Below are 15,015 nucleotides of genomic sequence, written 5' to 3' on the forward strand. Positions count from 1 at the left end.
AGGAGACTCTTTGATATTTTTCAGCTGGTTAGTGTTTCAACTGCAGGGGACACAAAGCCGCTGCTGTGTTGCCTCGCTCCGTTCCTCCGATTCAATTTCACAGCGCAGAAATAGGAGCCCGCTCTCGACGTGCGAACGCCGCGGTGATAAGAACTAGTTTCTGTTGTGGTGGAAGTGAACAGGAAGGAGAATATATATCCACCGGCGTGTTCAGGTGAGTCAGCTCGCGGAAACACACACACACACACACACACACGCACGCGCGCACGCACACACGCACGCACACACGCATACGCATACACACACACACACACACGCACACGCACGCACGCACGCACACGCACGCGCGCGCGCACACCAAAAAGAAAATCCGCTTCTTCTACAAGTGTCCGAATGCAAAGCGGGTCATCCGAAGGCAGCGTTTGAAGTAACAGCTGCTGTTTCCTCCTCTCGCTGCTGTGCAGTGCAAAAGGACTCCTGAGAATGGCTCAACACGAGTGGCTCTCCTTGGACTTTATACTGGTCCGTGGACACGCCTCCTCCTACAGAGAGAGAGGAGCTGAAAGGCACAGTGGAGAAAAGACTGGAGCTCTCTCCCTCTGTCTCCCTCTGTCTCCCTCTGTCTCCATCTGTCACTCTCTGTCTCTCTCTGTCTCCCTCTGTCTCCATCTGTCTCTCTCTGCCTCTCTCTGTCTCCCTCTGTCTCCCTCTATCTCCCTCTGCCTCTCTCTGTCTCCCTCTGTCTCCCTTTATCTCCCTCTGTCTCCCTCTGTCTCCCTCTGTCTCTGTCTGCCTCCCTCTGCCTCTCTCTGTCTCCCTCTGTCTCTCTCTGTCACTCTCTGTCTCCCTCTGTCTCCCTCTGCCTCTCTCTGTCTCCCTCTGTCTTCCTTTATCTCCCTCTGTCACTCTCTGTCTCCCTCTGTCTCTGTCTGCCTCCCTCTGTCTCCCTTTATCTCCCTCTGTCACTCTCTGTCTCCCTCTGTCTCTGTCTGCCTCCCTCTGTCTCTCTCTGTCACTCTCTGTCTCTCTCTGTCTCCCTCTGTCTCCATTTGTCACTCTGTCTCCCTCTGTCTCTCTCTGTCTCCCTCTGTCTCTGTCTGCCTCTCTCTGTCTGCCTCTCTCTGCCTCTCTCTGTCTCCCTCTGTCACTCTCTGTCTCCCTCTGTCTCTGTCTGTCTCCCGCTGTCTCTCTCTGTCTCTCCCTGTCTCCCTCTGTCACTCTCTGTCACCCTCTGTCTCCCTCTGTCTCTGTCTCCCTTTGTCTCCCTCTGTCTCACTTTGTCACCCTCTGTCTCCCTCTGTCTCCCTTTGTCTCCCTCTGTCTCACTCTGTCTCCCTCTGTCACTCTCTGTCACCCTCTGTCACTCTCTGTCTCCCTCTGTCTCCCTCTGGCTCTCACGCAGACACAAACTTATACACACTGTCCCTCACTTGTCCTCTCTCCGTCTCGGAGACACACAAACCCTCCACAGTCCCACATATCTGACTTATTTCACGTGAACGTCGCTCTCATGTATTGATTTTCTCCAGATTACTCTCCTCCTCACTGCGTATGTGACGCCATAACATTTGCGTGTGCGTGTGCGTGTGCGCGTGCGTGTGTGTGTTTACGTCCAGTGGTCAGTCTGGTCCAGTCCAGTCCCCCCCCCCCCCCCCCCCCCCCCCCCCGTTGCCCCTCATACACCCCCCACCCCCCCTCCCTCGCTCTCTCCCGTCCCTCCCCACCACCTCCACCCCTCATTATCTGGGCTCCCAGATCTCTCCTCCTTCTCCCTCTCTCTCCTCTCCTGCCACTAACTGGAGTGGGCAGCTATAAAAGGCAAATGGACAGTCGAACACACACACACACACACACACACACACACTCACTCACACACTCTCCCACCCTCTCCCACCCACCTCCTCCACTGCTGCCCTGCCCCCAACCCCCCGCTTCTAAAAAAGCCTCCCACCGGTGGGATATGTTTTAACAGCGCTGCGCGGCCGGGACACTTTATTATACGTGTGTGTGTGTGTGTGTGTGTGTGTGTGTGTGTGTGTGTGTGTATGTGTGTGCGCGCGCGTGCGTTTGCGTGCGTGTGTTTGTGATCATGAAAGAGTCTGTAAATCCAGTGTGTTACTTTGTTCCTGTTTGTGTGTGCAGATATTCCCTCCGCCCTGCCTTTAAGGTTTTTAAATCATGGCTTTTTATTACACGCCGTCTCTCCCTCTCTGTTTTTTTTTTTTTTTTTTTTTTTTTTTTTTTTCCCCTCCTCCTGTGTTCCCCTGCCTCCATTTTGCCATGGAAACCCAGCATGCATTGTAATGCCTTTTGTGCGAGTGCGTTCTTTCAGCTTTTTTTCTTCAGGCTGGTGGCCGGTTGCCATAGGCGGGCCGTGGGCCGCGGCCAAGCCTCACGAGGCCTCGCAGCACTCAGGTGGAGGAGCTGCGGGGCGCGTTGTCGGGTTACGACGAGATGTCGACGGCGTGAGATTGCGTTTCTGTCAAAGCCCGGTCCGAGAAAGGTGCAACTTGTTTTTTTATAACGATTTAAAAAGTAAAATAACATCTGTTCAGCTTTTTAATAAACGTCTTTAATGAGAGTGTAAGAACGACCTACTGAAGCAGTTAGAAGTTGGTCCCCGCACTCTCATGAGGGCCAGCAGCTTCATTATGTGTCATTTATGAGGTGTGTGTGTGTGTGTGTGTGTGTTTAGAGAGGGTAGGGGGGGTTTCTGGGATGCAGGGTGGTTACTCAGAGGTTAACGGTGGCTAGTAATGCTGTTTTGTAGATGCTGGCTGTGCTAATGAGCTGTGTGTGTGTGGGTGTGTGTGGGTGGTTTTTTTTCCAGTGTTTTGGGGGGCCATGTTTTGCCTCTGTTAATCAGGAGAGTTTGTTTTGAGGGTTGATGTGTGACAGAAGTCTGTGTGAAACATGGACATTCGTGCCTTAAAGGATAAGTTCACAATTTCCTGAAGTCCTAAAACAACAATGAGGTTACTAGAAAAGTTTAAGCTATTTCTTGTTGTTTTTTTTTTGTCTCTCTACCTTTATTCATTCTGTTCACACTGGCTGTTTACCTCGTGACAAACCGGTCGGTTATTATAAACAAAACACTGTGAAAACCCCAAAAAACAAACTGGAAAAAAAAAGTGTTAATTTCTCGTGCAGATTCCAAAGTTTTCAAACATACTGGCTATGTCAAGTTAATATACAGAGATGAATAAGACATCTGGAGTAATTACATATAAGTACATGTTTTGCAAAAATAAAAATCAGTTATCAGAGTAGAAAAATGTGTCTCTTGCATACAAAACTTGTGTTCTTTTCTCTTTCTTGGAAGAAGTTATTTTTCACCTTTAAGCTACAAGCAGGAAAAACAAAGCAGGAAACAGTTTGTTACAGGATTTTAAAATCCCTCTGAAGGGGGGAACAAAATCTGAAGTTTATCTGAAGCTAATACGAATTATACAAATCACATCGCCGGGTTCGCAACACAATGAGGAAACTTTACGAACTGCCCGAAGCTTCGTGTTTAAAAGCTCGTTAACGTTAAACTGTTTTGAGAATGAGGACCGAAGATTTTGCCCCACAATCATTTCCATTAAAAGAGCGTTCAGCTCACAGGAGGGAGAATTACAGGATTACAGGTGGTCGTACTCGTTTTCAAACTCGAGAATGAGCTGCCGTCGTTTCTTTGTTTCACTGATTCAGAGGAGACTTTTTAAGGGTTTCCATTTCACATTGTTTCTTTCTTCTGTGAGTATTTATGCACAGACTGTCTATATAAGTGTTCGTAGCTTCCAGGTCTGAAAAATGAGGCCGATTGCAGAAGCGCCTTCAGCTGCAATACCACCGAGCTCCACCAGAGGTCGGCTACAAAAAGCCTCTGTAGACTCCCATTCAACTTCTCTCGTAAAATTCTCAGTCAATAATATTTCTCCGCAAGTTATCTCGGTGGCGTTTGCTAAAGTCGCTCCTTCTTATTAGTTTACTGTCGGAAAATAATCCCATCATTAATTACATATTAGACTTATAATAAATCCGTGTTTTAGGGGGCGTGTCTGTTTGATTGACAGGCCTGTGGTGCAGTCAGGTTACAGCTATCGGTGGGCGGGATGTAGTATCATCAGGTTTCCAGTCAGATCCACCGCTCGCTCCTCCCCCAGCTCCAAATATGGTCTCTTCCCGCTCTAAACTAGCAAAATGGCCACGGACAAAATCCAAACTCAAGGCTTCATAACGGCCGCTTGTTTGCACAAGTTTGTTTATTTTGTATTTTATTTTTACTTTATGAGGCTTTTTGTGACCGTTATCTGTGAAAGGTGCATTATAGAAATAAACTTCACTCATTTGTGGAAAGACCTTTAAGTGTTCACGTGGAACTGATTTTTAATTCATTGCAGATTCAAGCATCAGCTCTTCATATCGCATATATTATCCTGCTGTTTTTGTAGTGAGCTCTGAAGTTGATTTATTAAATGCCTCTTAACATCACTGCTTATAGCTTCAAATGTAGTAAAAACCCCCTTTTCTGCTTCTGTCCAAAGCAGCTTGACACATATAACTCTAGTGCACCCCAAATAAATAAATTACAATATGAATCCAGAGAGCTGCAGTCCACGAAGCAGAGGGGGTTTTATTGACTTGTTTTATTGACTGGAGAGACTGAGAAGTCGCTTTGTTGTTTGGCCACAAGATGGAGTCATAACTGTTTAAATGGGGAACCAGTCAGGAAGCATGCGGACGGCCTGAAGTGATATCAAACCCATAATCTACTCTTTGTTTCCCCACAGAAACGTATCGGGACTCTGCGCATTCAGGTTGGGTTAAGATATGTTGATACGATGAGAATAAAAATGCTGAGGAGGCATATAAACCTGCAGTGTCTGAGTGCTCTGAGTCTTTGTTGCTGCACCTCGTGTGTAAAAAAAAAAAAAAAAAAAAAAAAAAAAAATGCGCCCCTGTTCCTTTAAGGCATCTCTTCAAACTGCACCGCTGACTTTTTTTCTGTTTTTTTTGCGTGTATTCCATATTCAGAGAAAGTCCAGCGGCCGGCGGAGGGAGGAGGAGGAATCTCCAGCTGTGAGAGCAGTTCTCCTCCAGGTGCTGAGCCACGAGCAGGTAAGATCTCTTCTTCATCATCATCATCATCATCATAATCACCACTCAGACTTTCTGTTCACCTGCAGACATGTGCTTTGAGATTTCACTTTGACTGAGAGAGTTTCCTATCGCTGTAAGTTGTAAGTGATGGAAAACTACTCTGACTACGTCGTTTTTTTAATTGCAGTGAATATAGATCTTTAAAACTATTTTTTAGAAGTAAAAAAAACTACTGATTAAAGCCGCTTTAAAAAGTGCAAACTGCTATTTGTTTTATTCTGGGTTCTTTCTTTAAACTGTGCTGGAGTCACTCCGTCTCCTGCGTGACACAAAAAAAAAAAAAAAAAAAAAAAAAAAAAAAAAACCCGGCAGGAAATACATGTGCAGCGAACATCATCTCTTTCTCATCAGGCTAAATGTAGACGCAGGGCCGAGCAGTCAACCGTGAGCTTTTTTACTCACTTTTCTTTTCTTTTTTTACCGCTGCCCGACTGACAGGAACAGCGAGAGGCAAGTGCTGCTTCTATTTCTTCACATGCTCAGTAGAAATAGTAAAAGGTGGGGGGGCGAGGGGTCTTTTATTAGAGTGAAGAGCCGTCAAATAAAATGTGACTCCTTTTGTGTGAAGTGTCTCCCTTCGTTACTCCCGAAACAGACCTGGTTTTTATTTTCTAAAAGGAATCATTTCCTCTTCTCCGTAGAACATTTTGTCATCATGAACTCAGACAAACATCCTGACTCTACATCTTCAGAGGCGGACGGGATGGGTGAGTGTGTGATTGCTTTATCTTTTTAGACGATAAGGTGATCCGTCTGCACACGTTTCAGCTCAAAGAACTTCCTGCACGTTTGTTCGTCGCCGAGGTGTTTTTGTTTTTTTCTTCATGTTGCAGAAAAGGACTTGTTTTAATTGAAATAAAAAGTAACGCGCAGTGTTTTTTTCTCGTGTGCACGATGTGTCACCTCCTCAGAGACATGCGGTGATGCAGCAGGTGTGAAGTCGCAGGAGGAGGAAGAAGAGAGGGAGGAGAACCCGTGCAGCGAGGGGGGAATGCAGCAGGACGAAGGTGTCGCGGATACACGTACGCGCGCGCGCACGCACACACTCTCACACACTCACTCACACATTCACACTCACTCAGACACTGACACTGACATCGACATCTTTCCATTACACTCCATTGTTCTCAGACCCTCAGATGTGGTACTGCCTCGACCAATCAGAAACAACCAGATAGACTTGGAACAAAATAAGCAATAAAACAAACTAAATAAAAATAAAAAATAAATAATGCCAAAGTACACACAAACATATAGACGAGCAGTAAGTAATACTCGTGAAAAAGAATTTAAATTAAGTAAGAAAATGTCAGTGAAAATAGCTTCCGTTGATGACGTGGTCCCAAGCAGTCGGCCCCCTCGGAGACAGTCCGGATGTAGGAGCCACTGAAAGCTGCCGGTCCAGAGACCTGAGCAGGTGACAAGGCGTTCGGGGGTGCAACAGGTCGTTTATCCGCTTACACACACACACACACACACACACACACACACACACACACACACACGCACACACACACAGAGTAAGACTTTAAACTTAATCCCACACTGAGCAGGTAGCAAAGGCGATGAGCATTTCTTTGCCTGGGTACTTTTAGAATTGTTTTTAAATCATTGCAAAGCCTGACGCCAGCCGACCTCTCAGACCTGCTTTTGAGATATCGGCCTATGAGATCGTCCACTGCTGATCTCATGGTTGTTCCCGGAATCGCTACTAAAGCTTATGGGGAGTCATTTTTAGCCTCTTTGATGCTCTGGAATATTTTACCGGAGGATCTGAGGCCCTTTACTCTCTGTGGAAAACTTCAAGGCATATCTGTTGCTTTGTTTTGATCTTCTCTTGTTTTTATTGTATTTTCTAGCTTTTTAATCTTCCCTCTGTGAAGCTCTCGGGGATGTACTGTCGCCTGAAGGGCTTTTGTATTAGAAACAGTGACCGCTCTGCTTTCCCACATGATGGTTTTTTTTTTTTTTTAATTTTTCTTTATGTGGACATGTTTTTCACATTGTTCTCGTGGCGTCAGCGTCATGCAAATATGCTGTCAGAGCGAGCTCTCCTCTGTATTGCTGCCTACCACCCTGTCGACCTTCTCTGGCTGCACTTCCTAAAGCCCTCGCTCTGCGTCTCATGCAGCAGCCTGCGGTTCCGCTGCTCTCAGGCTCTGGACTCTATATCTGGTCTCTCGGAGCTCTGTGTGTGCAAAGTTTCCATCGCACCTCTGAGCGCTCTCCACGGTACGAAACGCCACTCTGCAGCTCATCAGCAGCTACCGCCGAGACCACAGTGTGGTTTCTGGACGTAGCTTAGTGTGCTGCCTGTGTGTGTGTGTGTGTGTGTGTGTGTGTGTGTGTGTGTGTGTGTGTGTGTGTGTGTGGGGGAGGGGGGTTGGTTGGTGTGACACCTTGCAAGAGGGTCCTGCACACCGGGGGCCTTAGGACGCTGTGGTGACGACGACAAAAAAATATTTAGTTGGTCAAATCCTGTGTGTGTGTGGGGGTGATTAACAGGAAAACTCGGTGTTGTAGAAATTAGCGCTCGGCTCATTGAGGGATTTCGGTGCACAATCTACTTTTAATCCTGGATGTCTTTGAGCTAAAGTGCTAAGCAATCCATCTGGAGTGTGTCTTTGAAATCAGACGAGGACTCTGTGTTGTGCGTCTGAGGCGTCTGCCGTCGTCTCTCTCTCTCCTGCCCTGGTTCTAGTTTCTGTGCGCTCAGAGGAAATGCCTTCCCCCTTATCTCAAGCACACATCTTCTCAATCTGTTTGTGAAGCGATGCAATCGGCCCAAATTAACCTGCCCCACTCTGGAGATGTGCTCTCGCGCTAATGGCCGCTTTTTTAAGTACAGAAATGTAGAAGTGAAGATGTGACTTTAGCTCTTTATTTAGAAGTGGAAAATGTGCCGCGAGCTGCTTCGGCTTCTCCAAATATTTTGTCTCAACTTTTCTTTTCTACCCCGCTCAGGTGCGATAAAGACGGAGGCCGAGGACGCGGAGGACAACGAGCGGCATCCCGGGGCCGAGAGAGACGGAGAGCCCGCGGAGGCGGGCAGCGAGGACGGCATGGAGGAAGGCTTCGACGAGGAAGAGAACGACGAGGAGGGGGACGAGGATGTAGACGCCCCCAACGAGCCGCAGGACCTGTCGCTGGTGGAGTACTCGCGTTACGACGGCGCGGCGCTGCTGGACGCCCAAGCGGCGGCGGCGGAAGAAGAAGAAGACGGGCCCTACGCGGCCGGAGCCGACGCCCGCAGCATCCAGACCACGGGCAAGCTGAGATGCGACATCTGCGGCCTCTCCTGCATCAGCATCAACGTCCTGCTGGTGCACAAGCGCAGCCACACAGGTGAGCAGAGACCCAACACTTGACCACAGACACACACGCATGCACACCGGTTGCGCAATCATCGCACACCGACCTCCTCCAGATGTTCGATCGAGGATTGAAACACACACACACACACACACACACACACACACACACACACACACACACACACACACACACACACACACACGTGCATCATACATGACGCATGCAGACAGATTGTGAAATATCCTCTATTGTCGTTTTAATAGAAAGAACAAGAAAGAACTGTGTGATTTGATCGCCGTCAGAGATATGAAGAGTTTTTTCTGAGATTGTTATGAAGGAAAACTTTTTTTCTTTTTTTTCTTTTTTTCTTTTTTTACCTAAAATTGCAGTAATTTGCAAAAACGACCTGATAAAGACTCCCGTGTCATCACTTCCTCCGATAAACAGCACGCTGGACATGACGGATGTGTCGCTGTCGCGGGGGTCGGACAGTTTTAACTCAGTCGGGTATTCAGATCTGTCGGCTCAGAGCCGAGCAGCAGTTTGGAAAACAACGATCATCCCGCACACGTGAAGCATTGTGGTCGGCCGACATTCTGTTCACATGAAACAACGTTAACCGCTGAAACGCGCAGCTGTCACACTCTGCATTTAAACATAATGAACATGACGATCATCTTTTTCCTTCCTCCTCCGGACTATCAGAGCCACATCAAGGAAAAGAAGTAAAGAGGGGGAGGATTAATTTTTTTTATTTTTTTTTTGTCCTTTTCTTTCAGAATAAAGATGAAATGATATTTCCGGAATAAAATCACATTTCAAGATTAAAGGTGAACGTTTGAGAATAAATCAGAGTGCCGGCTTTGCAGTCGTTCTTCAGAATCTCAAATTCGGCCTCTTTTATCGCACAAACACAGTTGATTAATACGTTTTCGGGGATTTTGAAGTGAAATTGTGCAGAGAGTTCAGAGGGAGAAACGGGGACAGATGGAAACGGACGGATGTGAGGGTTTCCATGGTTACACCTGCGCGCAAAAACAAAAGAGGGACACGTTGTATCGACCGATCGAGTTGTTTGATCCGGCATGTGTGAAGCCGAGATGAGCGTCGGCGCTAAACAGAGATCCAAACACGCTTCATTGGATTCTCGACATTTTGACTTTATTCTGGAAATATGATATCGGCGTAAGAAAAGAAGATATCGAGGTCGCCGTAGTAAACAATCCCTCACGCGCCAGTCCGACGGCGTCGCTCGGCTTAAAGAGTTTTGGTCGTTTTTGTCCCGACGGCTGGAACTTTCTGAAGCCGTTTTTCAACGTTGGAATTTGAGTTCTCAGCAATGTGTTTGACGTGCGCGAGAACGTCGTCTTTTTACATGACATTACGTTTCATTTAGCTGACGCTTTTATCCAAAGCGACTTACAATAAGTACATTTCAACCATGAGGGAACAAAACCCAGAACAACAGGAATCAAGTCTTGTCGGCGTGCACTGTCGTCCTGTTCCCCTTTTTAAAGATGGTGAACGATTGTGTGTGTTTTGCAACTCACTGCAGTACAAAACAACAAAAAAACAACAACTGAAGACCAAAAAAAAAGAAAGAACCCAGCAAATATCAGAAGATTCCCACTCGCGAGGAGAAGATCGGCGTGTTGTTCAACGGTCTTTAAATCGATTTCCGTTGTGCGATCAGTGAGTCCAGGAGCGTCGTATTTTTTGATCACACAGGTGTGTGTTGTGTGTGTGTGTGTGTGTGTGGGTGTGGGTGTGTGTGTGTCTGTTTTCAGGTGAGCGGCCGTTCCAGTGCTCTCAATGCGGCGCCTCTTTCACCCAGAAGGGAAATCTGCTTCGCCACATCAAACTGCACTCCGGGGAGAAGCCCTTCAAATGCCCCATGTGCAGCTACGCCTGCCGGCGCCGTGACGCGCTGAGCGGACACCTGCGCACCCACTCTGGTATAGCAGACACACACACACACACACACACACACTATCACACACGTGAGCTTCACACACACACCTGCGTACGGTGTCAGGTCGGCTTCCAGTAACACACCGCCATGTCTCACGTGTTCTCACATGCAGACCTCATCACTTCTGTAAGAAAACCGCACACATTAGGGAAAACAACAAGAATATGATAATACTCGCTGTGTGTGTGTGTGTGTGTGTGTGTGTGTCGGTGTGTCACTAACTGAAACTGCCACTTGCAGTCGAAAAGCCCTTCAAGTGCAACCATTGCAGCCGCAGCTACAAGCAGCGCAGCTCGCTGGAGGAGCACCGGGAGAGGTGCCACATGTACGTCCAGAGCAAAGGTCCCGCCGACAGAGGTGAGCAACTCTTCCCATGCGTGCACGAACACACACACGAACACGCACACACACACACACGAACACACACACACACATGCTGGCGTTCACGTCCTCGCAACGCCGCACACGCTTACATTAACACGTTCGTCGATACGCGGCGGGAGCGACATTTAAAGCAGTTGCTGCCAACAGATCCTGTTTTTACGGCCTCGTTAAAAACCAACGAGCGCCGAGTCATTACAGCGAAGTAGGTTGCGGCCGCCACGCTCAGCGCAACGCGGACACACAATATGTAGGGCAAATGTTTTGAGCCCAGACACACAACCCCCCAAAACCACACACACACACACACACACACACACACACACACATAACACCTCCACACAACTGACAGGACAGTTGCACGGTTGCAACACCAATACGACGCTCGGTCGTTTCTGTGACCACCGAATGTCGTAAGTGCGTTTTGTTTTTCTACGCCTGACAGTGGCGTCGCGGTGAAGGAAGCACATCCTCACTCTGTGGTCTCTCCCCTCCTGCCGCCGGTGGAGGCGAGACAGAACCAGGAAGTGAGGTCAACGCAGCCTCTGATATCACATCAAAATATCTCCTTCCTCCCAGTGTGACTGCGCTGTTTTTTTTTTTTTGTTTTTTTTTCTCTTCATAACACGAGGCTCAGACAGGTGGACACACACACACACACTCGCAGCTCCCTTACGCATCATTGCAACTCTTTTTTTCTTCCTCTTCTTCTCTTTTTTTTTCACCTCTCGCAGAGGACGGCCAAACATCCAGAGCTCAGATGGGAACGGAGCGCGCGCTGCTGCTCGACCGGCTCGCCAGCAACGTGGCCAAGCGGAAGAGCTCGATGCCGCAGAAGTTCACAGGTAAGAGCGAGGCCACGCAGACACGAGGGAGGGAGTCGGACCTCGAGAAGAAAACCCACCGCTGCTGTTTATGTCTTTTGATACTGCTGCTGCTTACTTGGCTCTTGGTTTTTTTTGCAACACAGACTCTTGTGTTTTGAAGCCGTCCGTTTTGTCTTGTCTGTTCTGTTTTCGTCTCCGCCGGCCTCCATCTCTCGCCAAACAGGAAGTGAGGGCAGAGCACCTGCCTCGCGCCACAGAGCGGTCTTCCACTGGCCTAAATTCTCTGCAGGAATTGTGCCATAGGTGGGTACGCCTAACCCTGCATGTTTAAATATTATGAAATGCATGCAAAGAGAGAGAAGAGAAAAACCCGCATGTTGAACTTCTCACTGCTTCGATTTCAAACGGAGATAAGTTGATGAATAATATCAGTTTCAGTAAATGGCTGACTTGACACGGCCGATTTCCCAAACTTTATGGGCGTAACACACACACACACACACACATTCACACACATACATTCACACATAGGATTTTCAATAGTTGGCTCTCACATCTCTGGTTAAGCTGAACTCTGGGCTTGTAGTTTCGCAATCAAACCTCAAACTGCTCGCAAAACGAGTGTGTATCGGCAAAAAAGAAGAAGAAAAAAAGCCTCCTACGTCTCTATCGGGTCGGCAAATGAAGTGCAATCTTTCAATATGACAACCACATGGAGTAAAGAGAAGCAACCACAGAGAGAGAGAGAACAGGCGGGAGGCGAGAAAGAAACGTGAGCAGGTGTCTCTCTGTCGATACTTGTGAGGTGCAGCTGCAGCAGAGGCCTTTCGTCGTCTGCTTCCTCTCCGTCCTCCGCTGGCTCAGGATGCTCTTCTGCTTTATAGCTTCCAGTCATCAGGGGTGCGAGGACCCCCTTCGAGGGCCCGTAAAGATCTCTTCGATCTCGTCCGTGTGCTGCTTGCTTTTCTCAGCTGCCGGCTGAAGCGTGCGAGAAACCTCCTGCCGTTGAGTCTTTCCTGTCGTCTTGCCAGGTGACAACGGCATCTGCCTGGACCTGAGCTTCAACAGGGAGCTGGTCCACCGGCTAGACGTCAAGGACCCTCTGCCGGGCTCCCCGGGGCCCGACGCCCACCATCAGAACCATCCCCCCCTCCTCTCGGGCCCGGACGGCGACCCGCCTCCCTCTCACCGGCTCTACCGGCTCCCGTTAGGCCGGGGCGACGTCGGCTCCATGGGCCTCACCAACGGCCACAAGATGGGCATGCCGCTCCTCGGCCTCTCTCAGCCGCCCCTCGGCGTGGACTCCTTCCATTCTGACGTCTCCCAGGTGTCCCAGCCCGTCCTGTACAGCTTGGGTCACCTGCTGGGGGGGATGAGTCACCAGAACGGCGTCCCCCACCCGCAGCCCGTCCCGCTGTCGCCCATGGAGGCCCTGCGGGTCATGCGGGCCGACGGGGATGGCGCAGCGCTGCCGGGCGCCGTGTACCCCTGCGGCCACTGCCGGGTCATCTTCCTGGATTACGTCATGTTCACCATCCACATGGGCTGCCACGGCTTCCGCGACCCGCTCGAGTGCAACGTGTGCGGCCACCGCAGCCGGGACCGCTACGAGTTCTCCTCCCACATAGCCCGCGGCGAGCACCGCCTAGAACTGAAGTAGATCGCACTCAGCACAGGCGCACACACAAGGGGCGGGCGGCACGGCCCGGGAAAATAACATCACCATATCACAAAAATATGACATAACATACGGTTTCAACAAAATAAGTGTTATAGATGAATTTGTCAACGGGCAGCAAGTTTCCTCCAAATATTTCAGAAAAACTAAACAAAAGTGTTCTCTCGGGTTTGTAGTCCGTAAACAACAACGATAACTGAGACGGTCGGGTGCAGCTGTGTCAGCAGGAGATCCGCCGCTCCGCCGGCGCTAGCACGATTAGCGTCACGGCTTCCAACGACGTCCTCGCCGCTGTCGTCAGATTCTGTGGAGCAACGGGATAAAATAAATAAATAAATAAAACACGACCGTCGATTAAACTCACGTTGAGCTGAAAACCTGTCGAATGTAGCGTTTGTTTTTTTTAAAACACGCTTGTTGCTTGATAAGCTGCGAACGTATGCGGTTAACGGTTCGTAACGCTTCAATGTCATTACGTCAGCAGCGCTGAGTATAGATCGGACCGGCGTTGCGTCGTCCCGCCTCTTACCGGGGAAAACAATCCCACATACTGCACAGACGGCGACGACGAACCGAAGGAAGTTGAGACTTTTCTCCAAACTAACCGGTTTAAATAATAACGATACGCTGAAGAGTTGTTGTGTAGTTAGTTGCATCAACGATATTGTAAAAAAAAAAAAAAGAAAAAAAAAAGAAAGTTTGTCTAATTTTTTTCCCCTCTGATATGTCCCCCATAAAAACGATCCTGATAGAAGGACTTTATGACTCCAAGCTGCACGGAGGGAAGACAACAGGACGCTAACGTTAGCCAGCATCCTGTTTGTCGAGCAACGTGGAAAAAGTCAAATATTTCTCTCACCTGGAGACTCGGTAAGGTTCAAAAATAGAAGTCTCGTAGGACGCCTCTGAACACAGAGTGGGTTTACAGCACCGGCTTTGATACCAGCCGGGAGACTAAAGAGATGACTGTGGAGGGACCACATGAAACTTTTCCATCTATAGTTTTTTTCTACGGCAGGCAGAGTGGACATATATTCATTTGACAGGGTGTTTTTGGGGTCATTCACAAAATAATTCTCCCCTAATTTGTTTTCTATTAGTTTGGTTTTGTGGCGTTATTTTTGACAAAGTGCCACTTGTTTTCCTACAAAAGGGGGCGGGGCTGGCTGCAGACTAAAGTTTCCAGATCTCCCGCTCTTATTTATTGCCAAAACTTTTTTTTATAAAAAAAAAATTATACCAGTGTTATCGTGAATAATATGACATGGAACACCCTTAATACAAACACATTTATACGTAACTCTTCTCAGGCAGATACTGCTGCATGAGGACCAACACATTTTAGTCATTTTAGTATCAAAAATGAAAGCATGAAGTAGCAGCTATATCTCTGTCTTTTTGTGTGTGTGTGTGTGTGTGTGCGTGTGTGTGTGTGTGTGTGTGTGTGTGAGAGGTAGAGAGACGTTAAAGGAGTGTGATGGGTGTCAGAGTGTTCTTACTCATACTCTAGTCATCTGAAAACATGTAAAACTGTAAAGTGTTTATTCAAGAGTAACTTGTCCTTTGCTGTTCCTCTTTATATCACAAAGCCATATATTCACTCAAATGAATGCATTTATTTTGTATCTGCCGGGTTTTTGTGTTTTGTTTTTTTTATGTGTAAAGGTGTAGAAATAAAAAGACAAATCCTTCCTTCA

At 48.2% G+C, this 15,015-nt stretch overlaps 1 protein-coding gene across 6 annotated transcripts; it reads left to right on the forward strand.

Annotated features, from left to right (window-relative positions):
• Positions 1 to 123: 123 nt before the first annotated feature.
• Positions 124 to 15,015, forward strand: LOC138209427 (zinc finger protein Aiolos-like). 6 transcript variants are annotated; one of them, XM_069168006.1, is made up of 10 exons: positions 126 to 214; positions 2,347 to 2,503; positions 5,020 to 5,103; positions 5,787 to 5,852; positions 6,057 to 6,167; positions 8,110 to 8,490; positions 10,248 to 10,415; positions 10,673 to 10,789; positions 11,548 to 11,658; positions 12,672 to 15,015. In XM_069168006.1, exons 4-10 carry the CDS (start codon positions 5,801 to 5,803, stop codon positions 13,298 to 13,300), a joined length of 1,569 nt encoding a protein of 522 aa, XP_069024107.1. In that variant the 5' UTR covers positions 126 to 214; positions 2,347 to 2,503; positions 5,020 to 5,103; positions 5,787 to 5,800; the 3' UTR covers positions 13,301 to 15,015. The 6 variants fall into 6 exon arrangements, with proteins under 6 accessions (XP_069024106.1, XP_069024107.1, XP_069024105.1 ...); XM_069168008.1 differs by lacking the exon at positions 2,347 to 2,503 and adding an exon at positions 5,584 to 5,595 and having other exon boundaries at positions 206 to 214; XM_069168004.1 differs by having other exon boundaries at positions 5,020 to 5,852.

Source organism: Embiotoca jacksoni, unplaced genomic scaffold (assembly GCF_022577435.1).
Source record: "Embiotoca jacksoni isolate LCO1_2020_lvr unplaced genomic scaffold, fEmbJac1.0.p SCAF_4, whole genome shotgun sequence".
Lineage (NCBI taxonomy): Eukaryota > Metazoa > Chordata > Actinopteri > Embiotocidae > Embiotoca > Embiotoca jacksoni.

Excerpts from the sequence above, each read along its gene's own strand:
- LOC138209427 (XM_069168005.1), top strand. The coding sequence starts at position 5,621 with ATGCTCAGTAGAAATAGTAAAAGGTGGGGGGGCGAGGGGTCTTTTATT. Across the intron at positions 5,853-6,056 it reads TTCAGAGGCGGACGGGATGG|AGACATGCGGTGATGCAGCA; the intron begins GTGAGTGTGTGA and ends TCACCTCCTCAG. Across the intron at positions 8,491-10,247 it reads GCACAAGCGCAGCCACACAG|GTGAGCGGCCGTTCCAGTGC; the intron begins GTGAGCAGAGAC and ends GTCTGTTTTCAG.